Source organism: Manis pentadactyla, chromosome 9, assembly GCF_030020395.1.
Source record: "Manis pentadactyla isolate mManPen7 chromosome 9, mManPen7.hap1, whole genome shotgun sequence".
Classification (NCBI taxonomy): domain Eukaryota; kingdom Metazoa; phylum Chordata; class Mammalia; order Pholidota; family Manidae; genus Manis; species Manis pentadactyla.
This window is the reverse complement of record NC_080027.1, coordinates 40,988,317-41,005,439: the sequence shown is the minus strand read 5'-3', so window position 1 is coordinate 41,005,439 and position 17,123 is coordinate 40,988,317. Positions and strand designations below refer to the sequence as shown.

Sequence of the window (17,123 nt, the reverse complement as noted above, 5' to 3'; positions counted from 1 at the left end):
ATTTTAAAAAAAAAATAAGGGGGAAATGTGGGATCCACATATAAATCAAGTATAAAAATCAAATGAATAATCACATCTGACTTGATTGTTTATAGTTCATGATGCGTGATCAAAACCGAAAGTTTCTGTGATATGACTGCCCTTGCACTGTTCACCATAATGAATATACTTGAATGAATAAGTAAGAACTTATTCACCATGTAAGAACTTGTTCGTTATGCTTCAGAAGATTGGAGACTGTTGAAAGTTAGGCTTGGGGTTGATTAATGATTGTGCATTGAGTCCCCTACACAGAATTTTATTGTTGTTAACAACCATTTGATCAATAAATATGAGAGATGCTCTCTCAAAAAAAAAAAAAAAACATATCTCTGATTTGAATTCTCTGCTCTATCACTTCCCTGTTTTTTCCTGGCCTAAAGCTAAATGCATTAATACAAACTAAGGATTTGGGGAGGAAAAGAATGGGAGCAGCATGAGTTGATGATTTCCACCCACCCTTTTAAAATAGGTGATACAGAGTAACCATGAAAAGACAAACTTACTAACGACTTTAAGACTACTAACATTTACTCATATCCACCATTTCTTCTTTTAATAGTTTTTAAAACTTCAAAATAAATATTAAACTATATCAAGTATTTTGAGGAAAAAAAAATTAGTCTGCTCATCTCCCCAAATGTATTTCTAACCATTGTTGCAAACTAAAGAACTCAAAAATAAAGTTTTAAAGTATCAACATGAACACAGAAAATCATCTCTCAAGATAGTTATCCTTACTGACCTAGAGGATGAGATTTGCAGAATGTTAAGCTCCAAGCTCCTGAATGCTTGGTTCAGATAACTTTACCAGTGCTTATTTGATAGCAATGGCCAGAAAGCTAACTGCAGGCAGCTAAATTAAGTTACATTTCCAACTTCTAAGCTGATGAAATATACCAAAAAAGAACCCCACATATACATAATACTAACTTTTTGGGTACTATGCCTAACTTTTCATAAGTTTATTTCTTAAAAGAATAAAAACAGCAAAAACTTTAGGTGCAATAGTGTGATACAACAGGCTCTGACAGGGTCTCTGTGTTTGTCCTCAGGCAAGGAGCAGCCCTTAAAGTCCACAATCTTTTCCTGCTCTTTCTCTCTACCACAGTAACCTTTTATATCCTTCCTTCACTGGTAGCATTCTGCCAAAGACTACAGGAAGTACATTTATACACAGAACTTGTCCTTAGCAATTTTAGTTTGATATTGCAAATGATTTTACCAACATCTCAGTGGTTATTTAACTTCAGTCTAAAGCCAGACTTGATTTCACCCTGATACTTAATGCTGTTTAGTGACTCTTACATGGCTTCTGTATTTTCAGATTCATTTGTTCTCTTTGTATAAGCAGATATGCAACATTATTTGTTATTTCTGGAGAACTACCAAGTGAGTCTGACAAATTGTGCTTAAAAAATACATATTAATAGTCTTGTAGGAAATAAAAGTACCAAGCAACCTGAAAAAGTACAAGGCTCAAAGCCCTTCAAATGTACATAAGGTAATGACATATAGTTTTCTTTTTCTTCCAACATTCCTCTAAAAATTTATTACAAGTTTACTGTGTATGTGCCTGAGGTACTATTTTCAGAATGCTGCCATATTATCAATCAAACTTGAATTCTTTTCCTTTTAATATTTTAGTGTTGGGATGGCTCACCTACATGCTCTCTAAATCTCACAAATAATACGTAACCCTTCTGGCCAATCAATCCTTTGTAAAGTAGATGACAACATACACTGCTAGTAATAATTACATAAAGGTCATCCTTTTTGTCTTTTTTTATTGAAGTATGGCTGATTTACAATCTTAGTTTCAACACAGTGGTTCATGCTTACCCACATTATTAAATTCTCACCTCAACAAGTGCAGTTACTATCAGTCAATACAGAAAGCTGCTACAGAATCCCTGGCTATATTCTCTATGTTGCACTTTCATCCCAGTGACCAACTTATAGTATGATTGAGAATTTTTGTGCCCCTTTAATTTCCCTCACATTCCCACACACCATCCCAAACCCTCCCCCCCATGGTAACCACCAGTCACTTCTTAGTGTCTATGAGTCTACTGCTGTTCTGTTCATTTTGTTTGTTTTAGATTCCACAAATAAGTAAAATCATATGGTATTTGTCTTTCTCTGCCTAGCTTACTTAGCAGATACCCTCTAGGTTCACCCATTTTGCAAATAACAGGATTTTTTTATGGCGGAATAATATTCCACTGTGTATATATGTACCACCTCTTCTTTATCCATCCATCTGTTGGTAGACACTTTGGTTGCGTCCATATCTTGGCTATTATAAATAATGAGGCAATAAATATAGGGGTATGTATACCTTTTCAAATCAGAGATTTTGCTTTCTTCAGGTAAATTCCTAGAAGTGGCATTACTTGGTCATATGGTATATCTATTTCAGTTTTTTTTTTATTAAGGTATTATTGAGATACACTCTTATGAAGGTTTCACATGAAAAACAATGTGGTTAGATTGGATTAAAGATGGCAGCGTGAGAGGTGAGACAAGATGCCTCCTCCTAAAACCACATATAATATGAAAATGCAATTAACACAACTAATCCTGACAGAGCAACAGGAAAGAAGGCTGCGCCAGACTGCATATACCTGGAGGAAAGAACACACCTCACAGAACAGGGTAACGTACCAAAGCCGTTATCCAGCAGGACCCAATTCCTTCCCCAACCCCAGCTCACTGGTGGGAGGAAGAGAAATGGAGCAGGGAGGGAGTGGAGGCCTGGGACTGCTAAACACCAAACCCTGGAGATGTGCCATGGGAGCACGAACCTACATTGTATGGTGTGCTGGTTATAAGTGGCGTTGGAAAGCTAATACAGGCGGAATACCTGGAGAGACTGAGATTCTAGCCACTTGTGCAAAATGGATCCACGTCTGGCTATTCTGGGGCAAAAGAAAGGCGGGCAGTCTGAGAGACTTCCTAATAGAGAGAGGGTTGCTAAAGGGGCAAGGATTACACAGAGTGTGCTGCTCAGGAGAAAGGACAGGTAGACAAATTGTCCAGGCTCACTCTGCCCAGTAGGTTGGGAACTTTCAGGAGGTACAGGCACTCCATCCCCTTGGGTGGATACACAGACTGCTGTGCCTTCCTCCCAGCCAGCCTGCACCTGGCTCACAAACCAGCAGCCCCTGCCCTGGCATCAGGCCACCCAGAGGGAAGCCCCGCCTACAGCAACTACAAACGCAAAGCATAGAGGCTTACACCTATGTGTTCGTTTGGCCCACTGGTTCTGGCAGTGGAGACAGGCATAACCGCTGGGAAGCAGGAAACAGCTTTTTCCCTACCCCAGGCACCAGCACTACTCCCCTGCAAAACCCAACATCACTCTAGGGGCTGAGCAGCTCAAGAGGGTAGAGCTTCTGGGCACTAGAGGGTGCCACCTACAATATGAAACATCAAAGGAACCTGGTTCAAACAAAAATCCCTTAAACACCTGAAAAAGGATCAAGTGAAACAGACCTTGTCAATCTTCCTAAAAGAGATTTCAAAATAAATCATAAACATGCTCATGGAGAAACAGAAAAATATTCAAGAACTCAGGAATGAATTCCAGTTGGAAATCCAATCATTACGGAATACAATGGAAGGTTTTAAAACCAGATTAGATATGGTGGAGAAAACAATAAATGAAATAGAAATTAGAGAAGAGGAATACAAAGAAGCTGAAGCACAGAGAGAAAAAAGGATCTCTAGGAATGAAAGAATATTGAGAGAACTGTGTGACCAATCCAAATGATACAATATTTGTACTATAGAGGTACCAGAAGAAGAGACAGAAAAAAGGATAGAAAGTATCTTTGAGGAGGTTATTGTTGAAAACTTCCCCAATCTGGGGAAGGAGATAGTCTCTCTGGCCATGGAGGTCCACAGATTTCCCAAAACAAGGGACCCAAGGAAGAAAACACCAAGATATATAATAATTAAAATGGCAAAGATCAAGGATAAGGAAAGACTATTAAAAGCAGCCAGAAAGAGAAAAAAGATCACATACAAAGGAAAGCCCATCAGGCTATCATCAGACTTCTCAGCAGAAACCTTACAGGCCACAAGGGAGTGGCATGATATATTTAATGCAATGGTACAAAAGGGCCTTGAACCAAGAATACTCTATCTGGCAAGATTATCATTTAAATTTGAAGGAGGGATTAAACAATTTCCAGATAAGCAAAAGCTGAGCGAATTTACCTCCCACAAACCATATCTACAGTGTATTTTGGAGGGACTGCTATAGATGGAAGTGTTCCTAAGGCTAAATAGTTGTAACCAGAGGTGATAAAATGACACTAAACAAAGTAGAAGTTATTTACTAAGCAAATGCAAAATTAAATCAACTACCCCTAAAGTCAGTCAAGGGATAGACAAAGAGTACAGAATATGATACCTAATATATAAAGAATTGGAGGAGGAAGAAAAAGGAGGAGAAAAAAAAAAGAACATTTAGATTGTGTTTGTAATAGCATACTCAGTGAGTGAAGTTAGACTCTAAGATGGTAAGGAAGTTACCCTTGAACCTTTGGCAACCACGAATCTAAAGCCTGCAACGGCAATAAGTACATACCTATCGATAATCACCCTAAATGTAAACGGTCTGAATGCACCAATCAAAAGACACAGAGTCACTAAATGGATTAAAAAACAAGACCCAACTATATGCTGCCTACAAGACACTCACTTAAAACCCAAAGACATACACAGACTAAAAGTGAAGGGATGGAAAAAGATATTTCATGCAACTAATAGGGAGAAAAAAGCAGATGTTGCAGTACTAGTATCAGACAAAATAGACTTGAAAACAAAGAAAGTCACAAGAGATAAAGAAGGACATTATATAATGATAAAGGAGTCAATACAACAAGAGGATATAACCATTATAAATATCTATGCACCTACCACAGGAGGACCCAAATATATGGAACAAATAATAACAGAATTAAAAGGGGAAATAGAATGCAATGCATTCATTCTATGAGGAACTCCACTCACTCCAAAAGAGAGACAATCAGACAAAAAAGTAAGGAGACAGCAGCATTGAACAACAGATTAGAACAGATTGACCTAACATCTACATAACTCTCCACCCAAAAGCAGCAGGAAACACATTCTTCTCAAGTGCACATGGAACATTTTCAAGAACAGATCATATACGAGGCCACAAAAAGAGCTACAGTAAATTCAAAAAGATTAAAATTATACCAACCAGCTTCTCAGACGGCAAAGGTTTAAACCTAGAAATAAATTACGTAAAGAAAACAAAAAAGCCCACAAACACATGGAGGCTTCACAACATGCTCGTAAATAACCAATGGATCAATGACCAAATAAAAACAGAGATCAAGCAATATATGAAGACAAATGACAACAATAACTCAACACTGCAAAAATCTGTGGGATGCAGCGAAGGCACTGCTAAGAGGGAAGTATATTGCAATACAGGCTTACCTCGGGAAAGAACAATCCCATATGAGTACTTTAATCTCATGATTAATGAAACTAGAAAAAGAACAAATGAGGCCCAGGAGGAGAAGCCAAGATGGCAGCGTTGAGTAGGGCAGCGGAAATCTCCTCCCAAAACCATGTATATTTTGGAAAATACAACAAATACAACTATGTCTAACAGAGAGACCAGAAGATACAGTACAACAGCCAGGTTATATCTACATCTGCAAGAACTCAGCATCTCATGAAGGGGGTGAGATACAGAGCCACGACCTGCCGGGACCCGAGCACTCTCCCCACCCAAGCTCACCAGCAGGAGGAAAGGAGTCAGAGTGGGGAGGGAGTGGAAGCACAGGATTTCTAAATAACCAGCCCTAGTAATCTGCACCAGGAGTAGAGACACACATTGCATGGTGTACTGGGTATTAGAGGAAGGGAAAAGTAAAATCTGTGAGCAGGTCCACACAGCCAGCTCCCCTGGGACAAAAGAAAAGCAAGTGCTTTTTGAAAGTCTTAAAGGGACAGGAGCTTAACAGCTGGATAGAATTGTCCCGGCACACTCAGCCCAGCACGTTGGGAATCCTGAGGAACTTCAGGCACCCTAACCCCCTGGGTGGCAACGCAGCACTATTTACAATAGCCAAGATATGGAAGCAACCTAAGTGTCCATAAGTAGATGAATGGATAAAGAAGATGTGGTACATATATACAGTGGAATATTATTCAGCCATAAGAAGAAAACAAATCCTACCATTTGCAATATTGATGGAGCTAAAGGGCATTATGCTCAATGAAATAAGCCAGGCAGAGAAAGACAAGTACCAAATGATTTCACTCATCTGTGGAGTAAAATAACAAAGCAAAACTGAAGGAAGGAAACAGCAGCAGACTCACAGACTCCAAGAAGGGACTAGCAGTTACCATATGAAAAAGGCTGGGGGGGGGGCAGGGAGGGAGGGAGGGAGAAGGGGATTAAGGGGTGTAATGATTAGCACACATAATGTAGGTGGTTCACTGGGAAGGTAGTATAGCACAGAGAAGACATGTAGTGACTCTATAGCATCTTAATAAGCTGATGGATAGTGACTGCAATGGGGTGTCGGGGGGACTGGATAATATGGGTGAATATGGTAACCACAATGTTGCTCATGTGAAACCTTCATAAGATTGTGTATCAATGATACCTTCATAAAAATTAAAAACAAAAAAAATTAATAAATAACCAGCAAGGGATAGGAGGTGGAGAACTATAAATGAAACAAACATTTGGTAATGTATTGGTAATAGCTGATGCTGAGTGATGGTTAAGAAAAATTCATTATTCTAATTCCTTCTATTTTAATATATGCTTGAAAAATTTTCATAACAGTAAGTTTTAAAAAATAAGAAAACAATCCACCCAATTTTGTTCATTAAGGAAATAACTGTGATATATTCAGGGGATATTATATAGTAATTAAAAAAAGAATGAACTACTCCTACATGCAACAAGATGTATGAATCTCAAAAACTTAACACTGAATGAAAGAAATCAGATGCAATAGAGTGCCAACTACATAATACATTTAAGTTCAAAAAGTCAGAAATCCAAAGGCAACTACTGTGTCAAAAGTCAGTGTACTAGTTAACACTGGAAGGTATAAGGAATGGCTACTTCTGGGGCCCTAGTAATATTCCATATCTTAATCTGGGTAGTGGTTACATGACTGTATTTACTTCATAAAGTTATTGAACAATATACTCTAAGATTTGTCCACCTTACTGTATATATATTTCAATTTTTAAAACTTATTCCCCAAAATTTCAACTCTTACTGAGCCAAGAGAATGAAAGAAAAATAAATAAATAGTACAGCTCTCCTCTCCACACCCTATCACCAATGAGGTTATGTCTTCAGACAGAAGCCTGACACAATCAGTGAAATACATAAAAAGAACATGTCAATTATTTTAGGTGTTTCTCTATTACTGATAAGAAGTAAAAACACTTTAGACAGTCAAAGAAGAATACAAAGATAGCTTTGTCTATATCCTCAAAAAATAAATTGAAAAAGAAAATGTGAGAGCATTGAAGAGTAAGAACTGAGAAAAATCATCCAAAAGGCAAATATGACAATAACAAAAAGGATCAGCAAACTGGTTCTCCATAAATGTGCTCAATTATTCCAGGCAGGGAGACACAGGAATACTTTAATTTCTGAGTATGATTAGTCTACAGAATTTAAAACATATATTATTATATACCTTATACAGTTTACATACATTATTACATAGAACTATGTAAACAAAACAATATATTATCTACTTGATAGGCATTTAAAGAAATTTTTCAAAAGTAAATTTGGCTACACTGTAAAATGTTATTCCACTATACTGTGTATTTCATATATACACAAAAATAGATTTATCTCTACATATATAATAAAACATATATATATATATATATATGTATGTATGTATGTATGTATGTATGTATTCAACAGAACAAGAGATAGAATACTATGTATATTGTTCAGGATTAGATAAACAACAAAGGCACTAAAATAGTGCCAAATTATATTGAGAAGAGCAGCAGGGAAAGGAATGACTTATGAAGCTAATTTCTCATTTACTGTAAGAAGTAACCAAGCAATGTCTAGATTTGATAAATCAAGAATCAGTTAAAGATATGGTAATGATCACCAGGAGAATCAAAATAGGCATCTGCATTTAATCTTTTCTCTCAGGATTAGGACAGAAGACTGCTACTTTTCATACAATTTAATATACTATTTTATATTTTTAATTATGAGTCAACCCTATGTATTTGATTATTAAAAGTTTCAATCATGTTGCAGAAGAAGGTATCATACAAGAGTTTTCACTCTGCATTAAAATTTAAAACTAGATGATACATTTTGAGCTCAATGAAAACATATCTGTAAAAGGACTGTATGAAAACATTTCTATAAGGGGTATAATAACTACCCTATTTCACATATACACTCAATAACTAATGGCTGAATGAATAAGTCTAGACAGCTTTCAAGGAACAGGTTTTAAGACTATCGAATAAAATAAAGACAGATGGCTGCCTGGTTAACTACAATGAAGTTTGAATAAAACTAAAATCAAAACCTAACAATACAAAAAAATCATGCCCCAATTTCATTATTTATAAGAATAACAAGAGTAGCAGCAACAATAGTGGCGACCATGTACAGCACTCCTGGTTGTTAATTTTTCCTTCTAATGCTCTCCTGTATTTTTTAATTGTTACAAATAGCACTTGTATAATTTTTTTGGTGGGAGGATCAAATTTCAGAATTCTGCTCACAAGAAAGTATTGCTTACAAGTGCCAAGATCTCCAAATTATGCTAAACTAGTTTTGTACAAGGAAGTGTAGTTCTTAACGCATCCACAAGATGATATATCAACTAATTTTTTCATGGCACATTTAGCTATCTGGGAACAAATAAGATTCTAATTCAAACAAAAGAAGGAAGTGCTTGGATTTCCCTAGAAATAATGCCATACCATCTACTGAAAGCATACCATTCTCTATCAACAGAGACTTAATGAGAAATAAACACCTGATTGAACAAAAATAACAATTAACCTTTCATAAGACTGCAGAGAATGAGATATATAAGGGAGAATGAATACATATACTCATAAAATGTATTCATTGTTATTTATATTTGTAAATACTTTATAAACATTATAAATACTTTACAAATATTGTAGATATTATGTTCTCCCAGAAGGCTCACAACTTTCTTTGTACTAAGGAGCAACTTAGCTCCTCATCTTTAGATTTGAATGGAGTAAAAGAGGGATCAAAGTAAGACAGCAGTAATAAGACAAGGAGGATGCAGGGATACCAAAGCTTTTTTCCAACAACCACATCTATGCTTACACCAAAGGAGAGGAATGCCTAGGATGGGGCTCTCCATTTCCAAGCTTACCTGTGCATACTCTCTTTCAATAGCAGCCTTCTTCTGACTGAATGTCCTAAAAACATAAATAAAAATTTATTACCAAAACTGTATGAATAATTTCATGTAAGTTTATCAGCACATACTCAAATACTGCCTGGTAAGCTGTGTTGAGGGAAAGGACAATATTTCATTCATCTTATGTGCCTAGGAATACTGCTGACATCACAGACTGTAAGTCAGACAATCTACATTCAAATCCTGACTCCACCACTTACTAGCTGCATGACCTTGGTCAAATCACTTCAGTTCTCTGTGCTCAGTTTCCTCCACGGTACTCAAAATAGTGTCTAGCACACAGTAAATCTATACAATGTTAACTATTGTTATTAGAATGGCTACTACATAGTAGGCACTAAAAGTGTTTACTGAGCTTAACAATCAATGCAGAGGGAACTACAGAAAACAAAGTGAAAATCAAATTTTGATCTGCTTCTCAATATGAAAAATAGATCATTTCCTTTATTCCTTCTTTTTTACAAGATTAACAAAGTATGAGGCTACTACATGTTATGGTATGATGGGCAAACCCTTTCCATAAATCTTGTATTTCATAGACCCCATAATAAACACTTCCCACATTTTAATAGTTACAATATTGGGATTCATCTTTTGATAATGATTGGAAGTATTTTCTTCTACCTTAACAGTATATGAAATAACACTGTATCTTACAAACCACAGGCACGGTAGAGTCAATGAAATATGGTGGTACTGACAATTTACCTTGAATAGTCTGAATTTAAAGGCTTTTCTGTTAGGTGCCAGGTATCTGTGCTCTTAAAAGCACTTAAAGCAGAGATATCATAGTAAAACGTGAAAAATATAAAGAAAAGAGCTGGAATAGAAAAACAGGCAATAAGCAAAAATTTTCACTTTAATGATTATTTGTATTTACCAACATGACTATTCATTTCTTATATAAGAAATACAGCTAAGATCCTGAATATAAGCATGAGCAACTTCTTCCTGAATGCATCTCCTCGAGCAGGGGAAACAAAAGCAAAAATGAACTCATGGGACTACATCAAACTAAAAAGTTTTTGTACGGCAAAGACACCATCAACAGAACAAAAAGGCATCCTACAGTATGGGAGAATGTATTTGTAAATGATATAACTGACAAGGGGTTAACACCCAAAATATATAAAGAACTTGCATGCCTCAACACCCAAAAAGCAAATAACCCGATTAACAAATGGGCAGAGGATATGAACAGATGGTTCTCCAAAGAAGAAATTCAGATGGCCAACAGACACATGAAAAGATGTTCCACATCACTAATCATCAGGGAAATGCAAACTAAAACCACAATGAGATATCACCTCACACCAGTAAGGATGGCCAGCATCGAAAAGACTAAGAACAACAAATGCTGGTGAGGATGCGGAGAAAGGGGAACCCTCCTACACTGCTGGTGGGAACGTAAGCTAGTTCAACCATTGTGGAAAGCAGTATGGAGGTTCCTCAAAATCTAAAAATAGAAATACCATTTTACCTGGGAATCCCACTCCTTGGAATTTACCCAAAGAATACAACTTCTCAGATTCAAAAAGACATATGAACCCCTATGTTTATCGCAGCACTTTTTACAATAGCCAAGATATGGAAGCAATGTAAGTGTCCATCAGTAGATGAATGGATAAAGATGTGGTACATACACACAATGGAATACTATTCAGCCATAAGAAAGAAACAAATCCTACCATTTGCAACAACATGGTTGGAGCTGGAGGACATTATGCTCAGTGAAATAAGCCAGGCAGAGAAAGACAAGTGCCAAATGATTTCCCTCATTTGTGGAGTATAACAACAAAGCAAAACTGAAGGAACCAAATAGCATCAGACTCAGAGACTCCAAAAAGGAACTAGTAGTTACCAAAGGGGAGGGGTGTGGGAGGGCAGATGGGGAAGGAGGGAGAAGGGGATTGAGGGATATTATGTTTAGTACACATGGTATGGGGGATCACGGGGAAAACAGTGTAGTACAGAGAAGGCAAATAGTCAATCTGTGGCATCTTACTACACTGATGGACAGTCACTGCATTGGGGTATGGGTGGGGACTAGATAATATGGGTAAATGTAGTAACCACATTGTTTTTCATGTGAAACCTTCATAAGAGTATATATCAATAATACCTTAATAAAAAATTTTTTAAAAAAGAAATACAACTAAGAAATAAAACAATTTGTTTTGAGTGCATAATTATTATTTAGCCTTAAAAAGAAAGGAAATTGTGCTTAATACGGATAAACTTTCAAGACATTATGTTGAGCGAAATTAAGTCTGCCACAAAAAGACAAATACTGTATGTTTACATTCATATGAGGTACATAGAGTAATCAAAATCATACAGACCGAAAGCAGAATGACAGTTGCCAGGGGCTTAGAGGAGAGGACCAGGGGAATTATTATTTAAAGGTATACAGTTTGAGTGTTGCAAAATGAAGTGGTCAGGAGATGGACAGTGGTGATGGTTGTAGAACAATATGAATGTACTTAATACCACTAAACTGTACTTAAAAATGGTTAAGACAGTAAATTTTATGGTATGTATACTTTACCCCAATAAAAAAATGGGGAAAAAAAAGTTGAGCAAGACCCTTTTCCTTATGGGATACTGCGCATTATAAAACATTTAAACAGTGCTTTAAAATGTAATTAGTCACAATAAGGCTTCTCTCTCACTTACCAACTTAACATTTCCCTGTATGGCCCCAGAAGATGACTGGTTAGCCAGAGACGGGTAAGATTCCTCAAGGGAGGAACAACCTAAGACAGGCACAGTCGCAGGGGGCCATCTGGTGAGAAAATGGGGAGCAGCAGAGGTGAGGCTTAGAACCTCCCCCCTCCTGTTCTGAGAGAAATCTTCTGCATACGTGGATGTTTTATTGCCCTTGTCTAGCTCGGATTAACACATAGTCTACAGGCACACACCTGATCATCTACATTTGCTCTCTTACAACACTAAACTCTGTTTTCTACCTTTATCTCGTATCTACCTACCACTTCAGCATTTTATTAAAAATAATAATAGAGAAATGTGGTATCCACATATAAATCAAGTATAAAAATCAAATGAATATTCATATTTCAACTGTTTATAGTTCATAATGCATGAACAAAACCGAAAGCTTCTGTGATGACTGCCCTTGTAATGTTCACCATGTAACTTATTCACTATGTAAGAATTTGTACTCCATGTAAGAACTTGTTCGTTATGCATCAGAAGATTGGAGACTGACGAAAATTAGGCTTGGGGTGGATTAATGATTGTGCATTGAGTATTGACCCCCCTATACAGAATTTTATTGTTGTTAACAACCATTTGATCAATAAATATGAGAGATGCCCTCACACACACACACAAAAAAAATTTACATATATATATATATATAAACACACTTCCAATTGTAAAATAAATAAGTAACCAGGATGTAATGTATAGCATAAGGAATATAGTCAAAATATTGTAACAACTTGGTATGGTGATACCTAGAATTATCATGTATATAAATGTTGAATCACTGTGTTGTACACCTGAAACTAATGTAATACTGTGTGTCAACTACCCTCCAATAAAAAATAATTATCGAAAAATAAAATAAAATAAAATTTAATTAGTCTACTCTCCTTAAGAGAAAACATAAACTATGTACTGTGTACGCATTTATGTATTGTATCATATATATATATATTTGGTATATATGTGTCTGTGTGTGTAGATACATATCCACAAAATAGTAATGTAAGTTTTCTTTGTGCAGTGGGATTACAGGCTTTCACTGTCTTCTTCTACTTTTACTTTCTATATTTTGATATTTTAGTAAGAATATGTATTATTTAAAAAAAAATAAAGTCCTTATTTTTAAATAAATGCACACTCATAAACATATACACATGCCTTTTTATACCCATGTTGTTGTACTAAAATTGGACTTAGAAATTATTATGACTAGTGCTACCAAATATTTTTCTCCCTACCCACAATAAATACCCAGGCAAAGGAGACTAATTAAAATGAACTAGTTTATACTTTAACTTATAAAAAACCTGAAATTTTACCTATATTTTGAAGGAGATAGTATTCTTAGTATTTTATAAAAGATAAAAGTAAATATTTAAGCTATTTATTTAGTACCCTTTTAAGCACAGATGTAACTCATCTTGCAATAAGGATGTTCAAGTTAAGTCTGCAAGAAAACAGAACTCTTTTACTCTGAACATGCATATCAATTAATTTTAAAACTCTCAGTAGAATTTTTAGTTGTTATTAAACAATTACATGTCTACTAAGTAATTTCCTGTTCTCAAGAAAGAAAGCAAATCCAAGGTGACAACTATACAAAATCAACATCATGAGTATTAAGAAATCTATTTATTATAATTCACTGTATCAAGAGAAGAGCAAAAAGAATCTTCTGATAATTTCCATGTAAGATGAAAAATCATTTGTTAAAATTCAACACTAGTATCTCACAAAACCTCCTTAAAAATATTAATGGGTGCTATATAATTGGACAGACAAGAGCAAGTGTTAGCAAGGATATAGAGAAAATAGAACTGTCATATGGTGCTGGTGAAAATATAAAATGATGTAGGCACTTTGGAAAATGGTATGGCAGTTCCTCAAAAGGTTAAGCATAGACTTACCATATAACCCACTGGTTCTACTCCTTGGTATAAAGAAAACTGAAAACATGTCTACACAAAAACCTGTAAATGAATGTTCATAGCAGCATTATTCATAACAGCCAAAAAGTGGAAACAACCCAAGTGTCCATCAACTGATGAACAGATAAAGATGTTGTATAGTCATATGATGGAATAGTATTCAACCATAAATAAGAGCAAGGTACTGATACACAATACGATATGGATGAATGTGCTAAGAGACATGGTGTCTACACAAAAAACTGTAAATGAATGATTTGTAAATTAATTTTAGCTCAACATTATGCTAAGTGAAAGAAGCCAGACATAACACTACAGTACTTCCCAGTTACACTATAGACAGTCCCCTGTTAAGTCAAGACATAACAGGCCACATATTATGATTCTATTATAAAAATGTCCAGAACAGGCAAGTCCATAGGGACAAAAAGTAGATTACTTAATGCCAAGGGTTGGGAAGTGGAGCTAAGTTGGCCATTATTACAAAAGTATTTTTCTTTTACCTAGATGAATTGATTGTCAAGTTCACATGGAAAAATGAACACTTAAAAATACTTAGAAACATTCTGAAAAAGAGTAACATTAAAAAAGAACTACTCTCGCCAGATAATAAAATTTTAAAAGTGACAGTAATTATAAGTCATGGGGATGTAAGGTACAGCAGAGACTATAGTCTGTAAATTATAATAACTTTGTATTGTGACAGATGGTAACCACCCTTATTGTGATGAGCATTTAGTTATATATCAAATCACTAAGCAATGCACCTGAAACTAATATATATTACATCAACTACACTTCAATTTTTTTAAAGAAGCAACAGTAATTAAAACAGCTTGGTAATGGAACATGAGTAAACAGAGAAATAGTGAAACATAGGTCAGAAAAACACCCAAATACATATAAAAATTTGAAAAAGATGACATTTGATCAAAAGGGAAAAGCTGGATTATTTAGTAAATTATATTGGCACAATTTATAGGAAGATGCAATGTTAAGTGAACAGAAAAGTTACAGAATAATGTATACCATATATTACCTTTTCACATAAAAATGTTTACTTGTACGTGCTGGATTATGATCGCTACAGTACTTCCCAGTTACACTATAGACAGTCCCCAGTTTACAATGGTATGACTTACAATTTTTTGACTTTACAATGGTACAAAAGCAAAATGCATTCAATAGGAACAGTACTTTGAATTTTGATCTTTTCCTGGCCTAGGATATACAGTACAATACTCTCTCGAGAGGCTGGGCAGGGGCAGCAAACTGCAGCTCCCAGGCAGCCTCATGATCTCAAGGGAAACAACCAACGCACTTACAACCATTCTACCTGCTACAACTGTGGTTTTTCGCTTTCAGTATGGTACTCAACAAATTACATGAGACATTCAACATTTTATTATAAAATAGAATTTGTGTTAGATGATGTTGCCCAACTACAGGCTAATATAAGTATTCTGAGTACACTTGAGGTAGGCGAGGCTAAGCTCTAATGATCAGTAGGTTAGGTGTACTGAATGTATTTTACTTAAGATATTTTCAACTACTGATGGGTTTATTGGGACGCAGCCCCAGTATAAGTCAAGGAAGATCTGTAGTCCCTCAAATGAAAAACTGCTCTATGCAAAAATACCTACTCTGGTTGCCTTAGGAATCACTGTGATGGAATTCCCTGAAATATTTACCATGAAACTGGCCTAACAATGGCTCCATATGAAGAAAGGAACTAGCAGTGTGGTAGAAGATCTTTTGACTTATGAGGTAGAGCAGGGACATGGGACAAGCACTGATTTATTTTTCTGCCTATGATTAAAAATACCAAGATATAAATAGTATAATAAGAACAGGAGGGGCTCCATCTTAAGGATAAGATTCCAGTTTAAAAACCCGGGAGTTAGGAAGAAAGAATGCCAACACATTTTATGGGAAGTAGCCAACATCTGACCCTGTCTTAGGGCAGGACAAGCAGTCCTAAATGATACGTCTCCACTGCTTGAGGGTAACCACTACCTTGGAGAACAGGATCAATAAATTCCTTGTGTTAAGCTTATCGTATATTAGAGGGCTGACTATGAATGATGATATATTCTCTCTCACTAGAGACAGACAATCATGTGACCACACGTCAGTCAAGCCTACACTCACTTGACCCTTTACCCCATTCTTGAAATCCTTAAGAACATGAATCCTAAGCATTTAAGAGTGCCTCCTCTCTAAGGCTGTCCACACTCCCCGTTCTTCAAGTGTATACTCTGCCTTAAAGCCATCTTGCTGATGAAATTGTGTTTTGTCTCTGCACTCTTCCAAACCTCTTGGGAGACTAAGAGATCCCTTTTCCCAATTTTAAGGGTCTTCATTACTTTGCTATTTCATTCAATTTTCTAGACTTAAGCACAAGTCTTCACTCTCTGTCCTACTTCAGACAAGAAGGGAAAGGCTACTGAAATCCCTGATTTGGGTTTGCAAATTCCCATCACCTGGGTGACCCAGACAAGACTGTAGCTGTTCAATCACGCTCTTTAGTAGCCTGCCCGAAAATCTCCTTTCTTTGCCTTGGGGAAGTTCTCAGAACATAATCTCACTCCATCCAGTGCTCCATGGCTCCTCTAAATCCTGGGGTGGTAGGGGCTTAGTGCCCATACCATGAAAATTCAAGCGGACACTGGGTGCCAAGTGACACTGGCTTCAGGAGTTGGCAAGGGATTTATTTGCCTTACACCGAGCAGGAGTTCAGTGAATTTTCCTTTCCTCCCTCTGCTCTTCCTTGAGCTCGGCTGCCTGCACAGCTGTTGCCATTTAATACGACTCCCACTTTGATGAACTCCTTCCTTACGTACACTTGTAGGAAGTGTACAAGGATTTTCTCTATCAGAGTCAAGAACTGTCTAGTGGACAGGGAGAGACCTCTCCAGAGGCAGATGCCAGGCAACACTTTTATTCACTGCATTAT

The 17,123-nt window shown here is 36.3% G+C and overlaps 1 protein-coding gene across 2 annotated transcripts in view; it reads right to left on the bottom strand.

Moving 5' to 3' along the window:
- The window catches only part of FCHSD2 (FCH and double SH3 domains 2), a 359,006-nt gene that overhangs the window by 287,592 nt on the left and 54,291 nt on the right, over positions 1-17,123 (bottom strand). For both annotated transcript variants that reach the window (XM_036888620.2, XM_036888618.2), the window contains exon 3: positions 9,462-9,507. In XM_036888620.2, the coding sequence (XP_036744515.2) occupies positions 9,462-9,507 (46 nt within the window). The remainder of the gene's footprint in view (positions 1-9,461; positions 9,508-17,123) is intronic.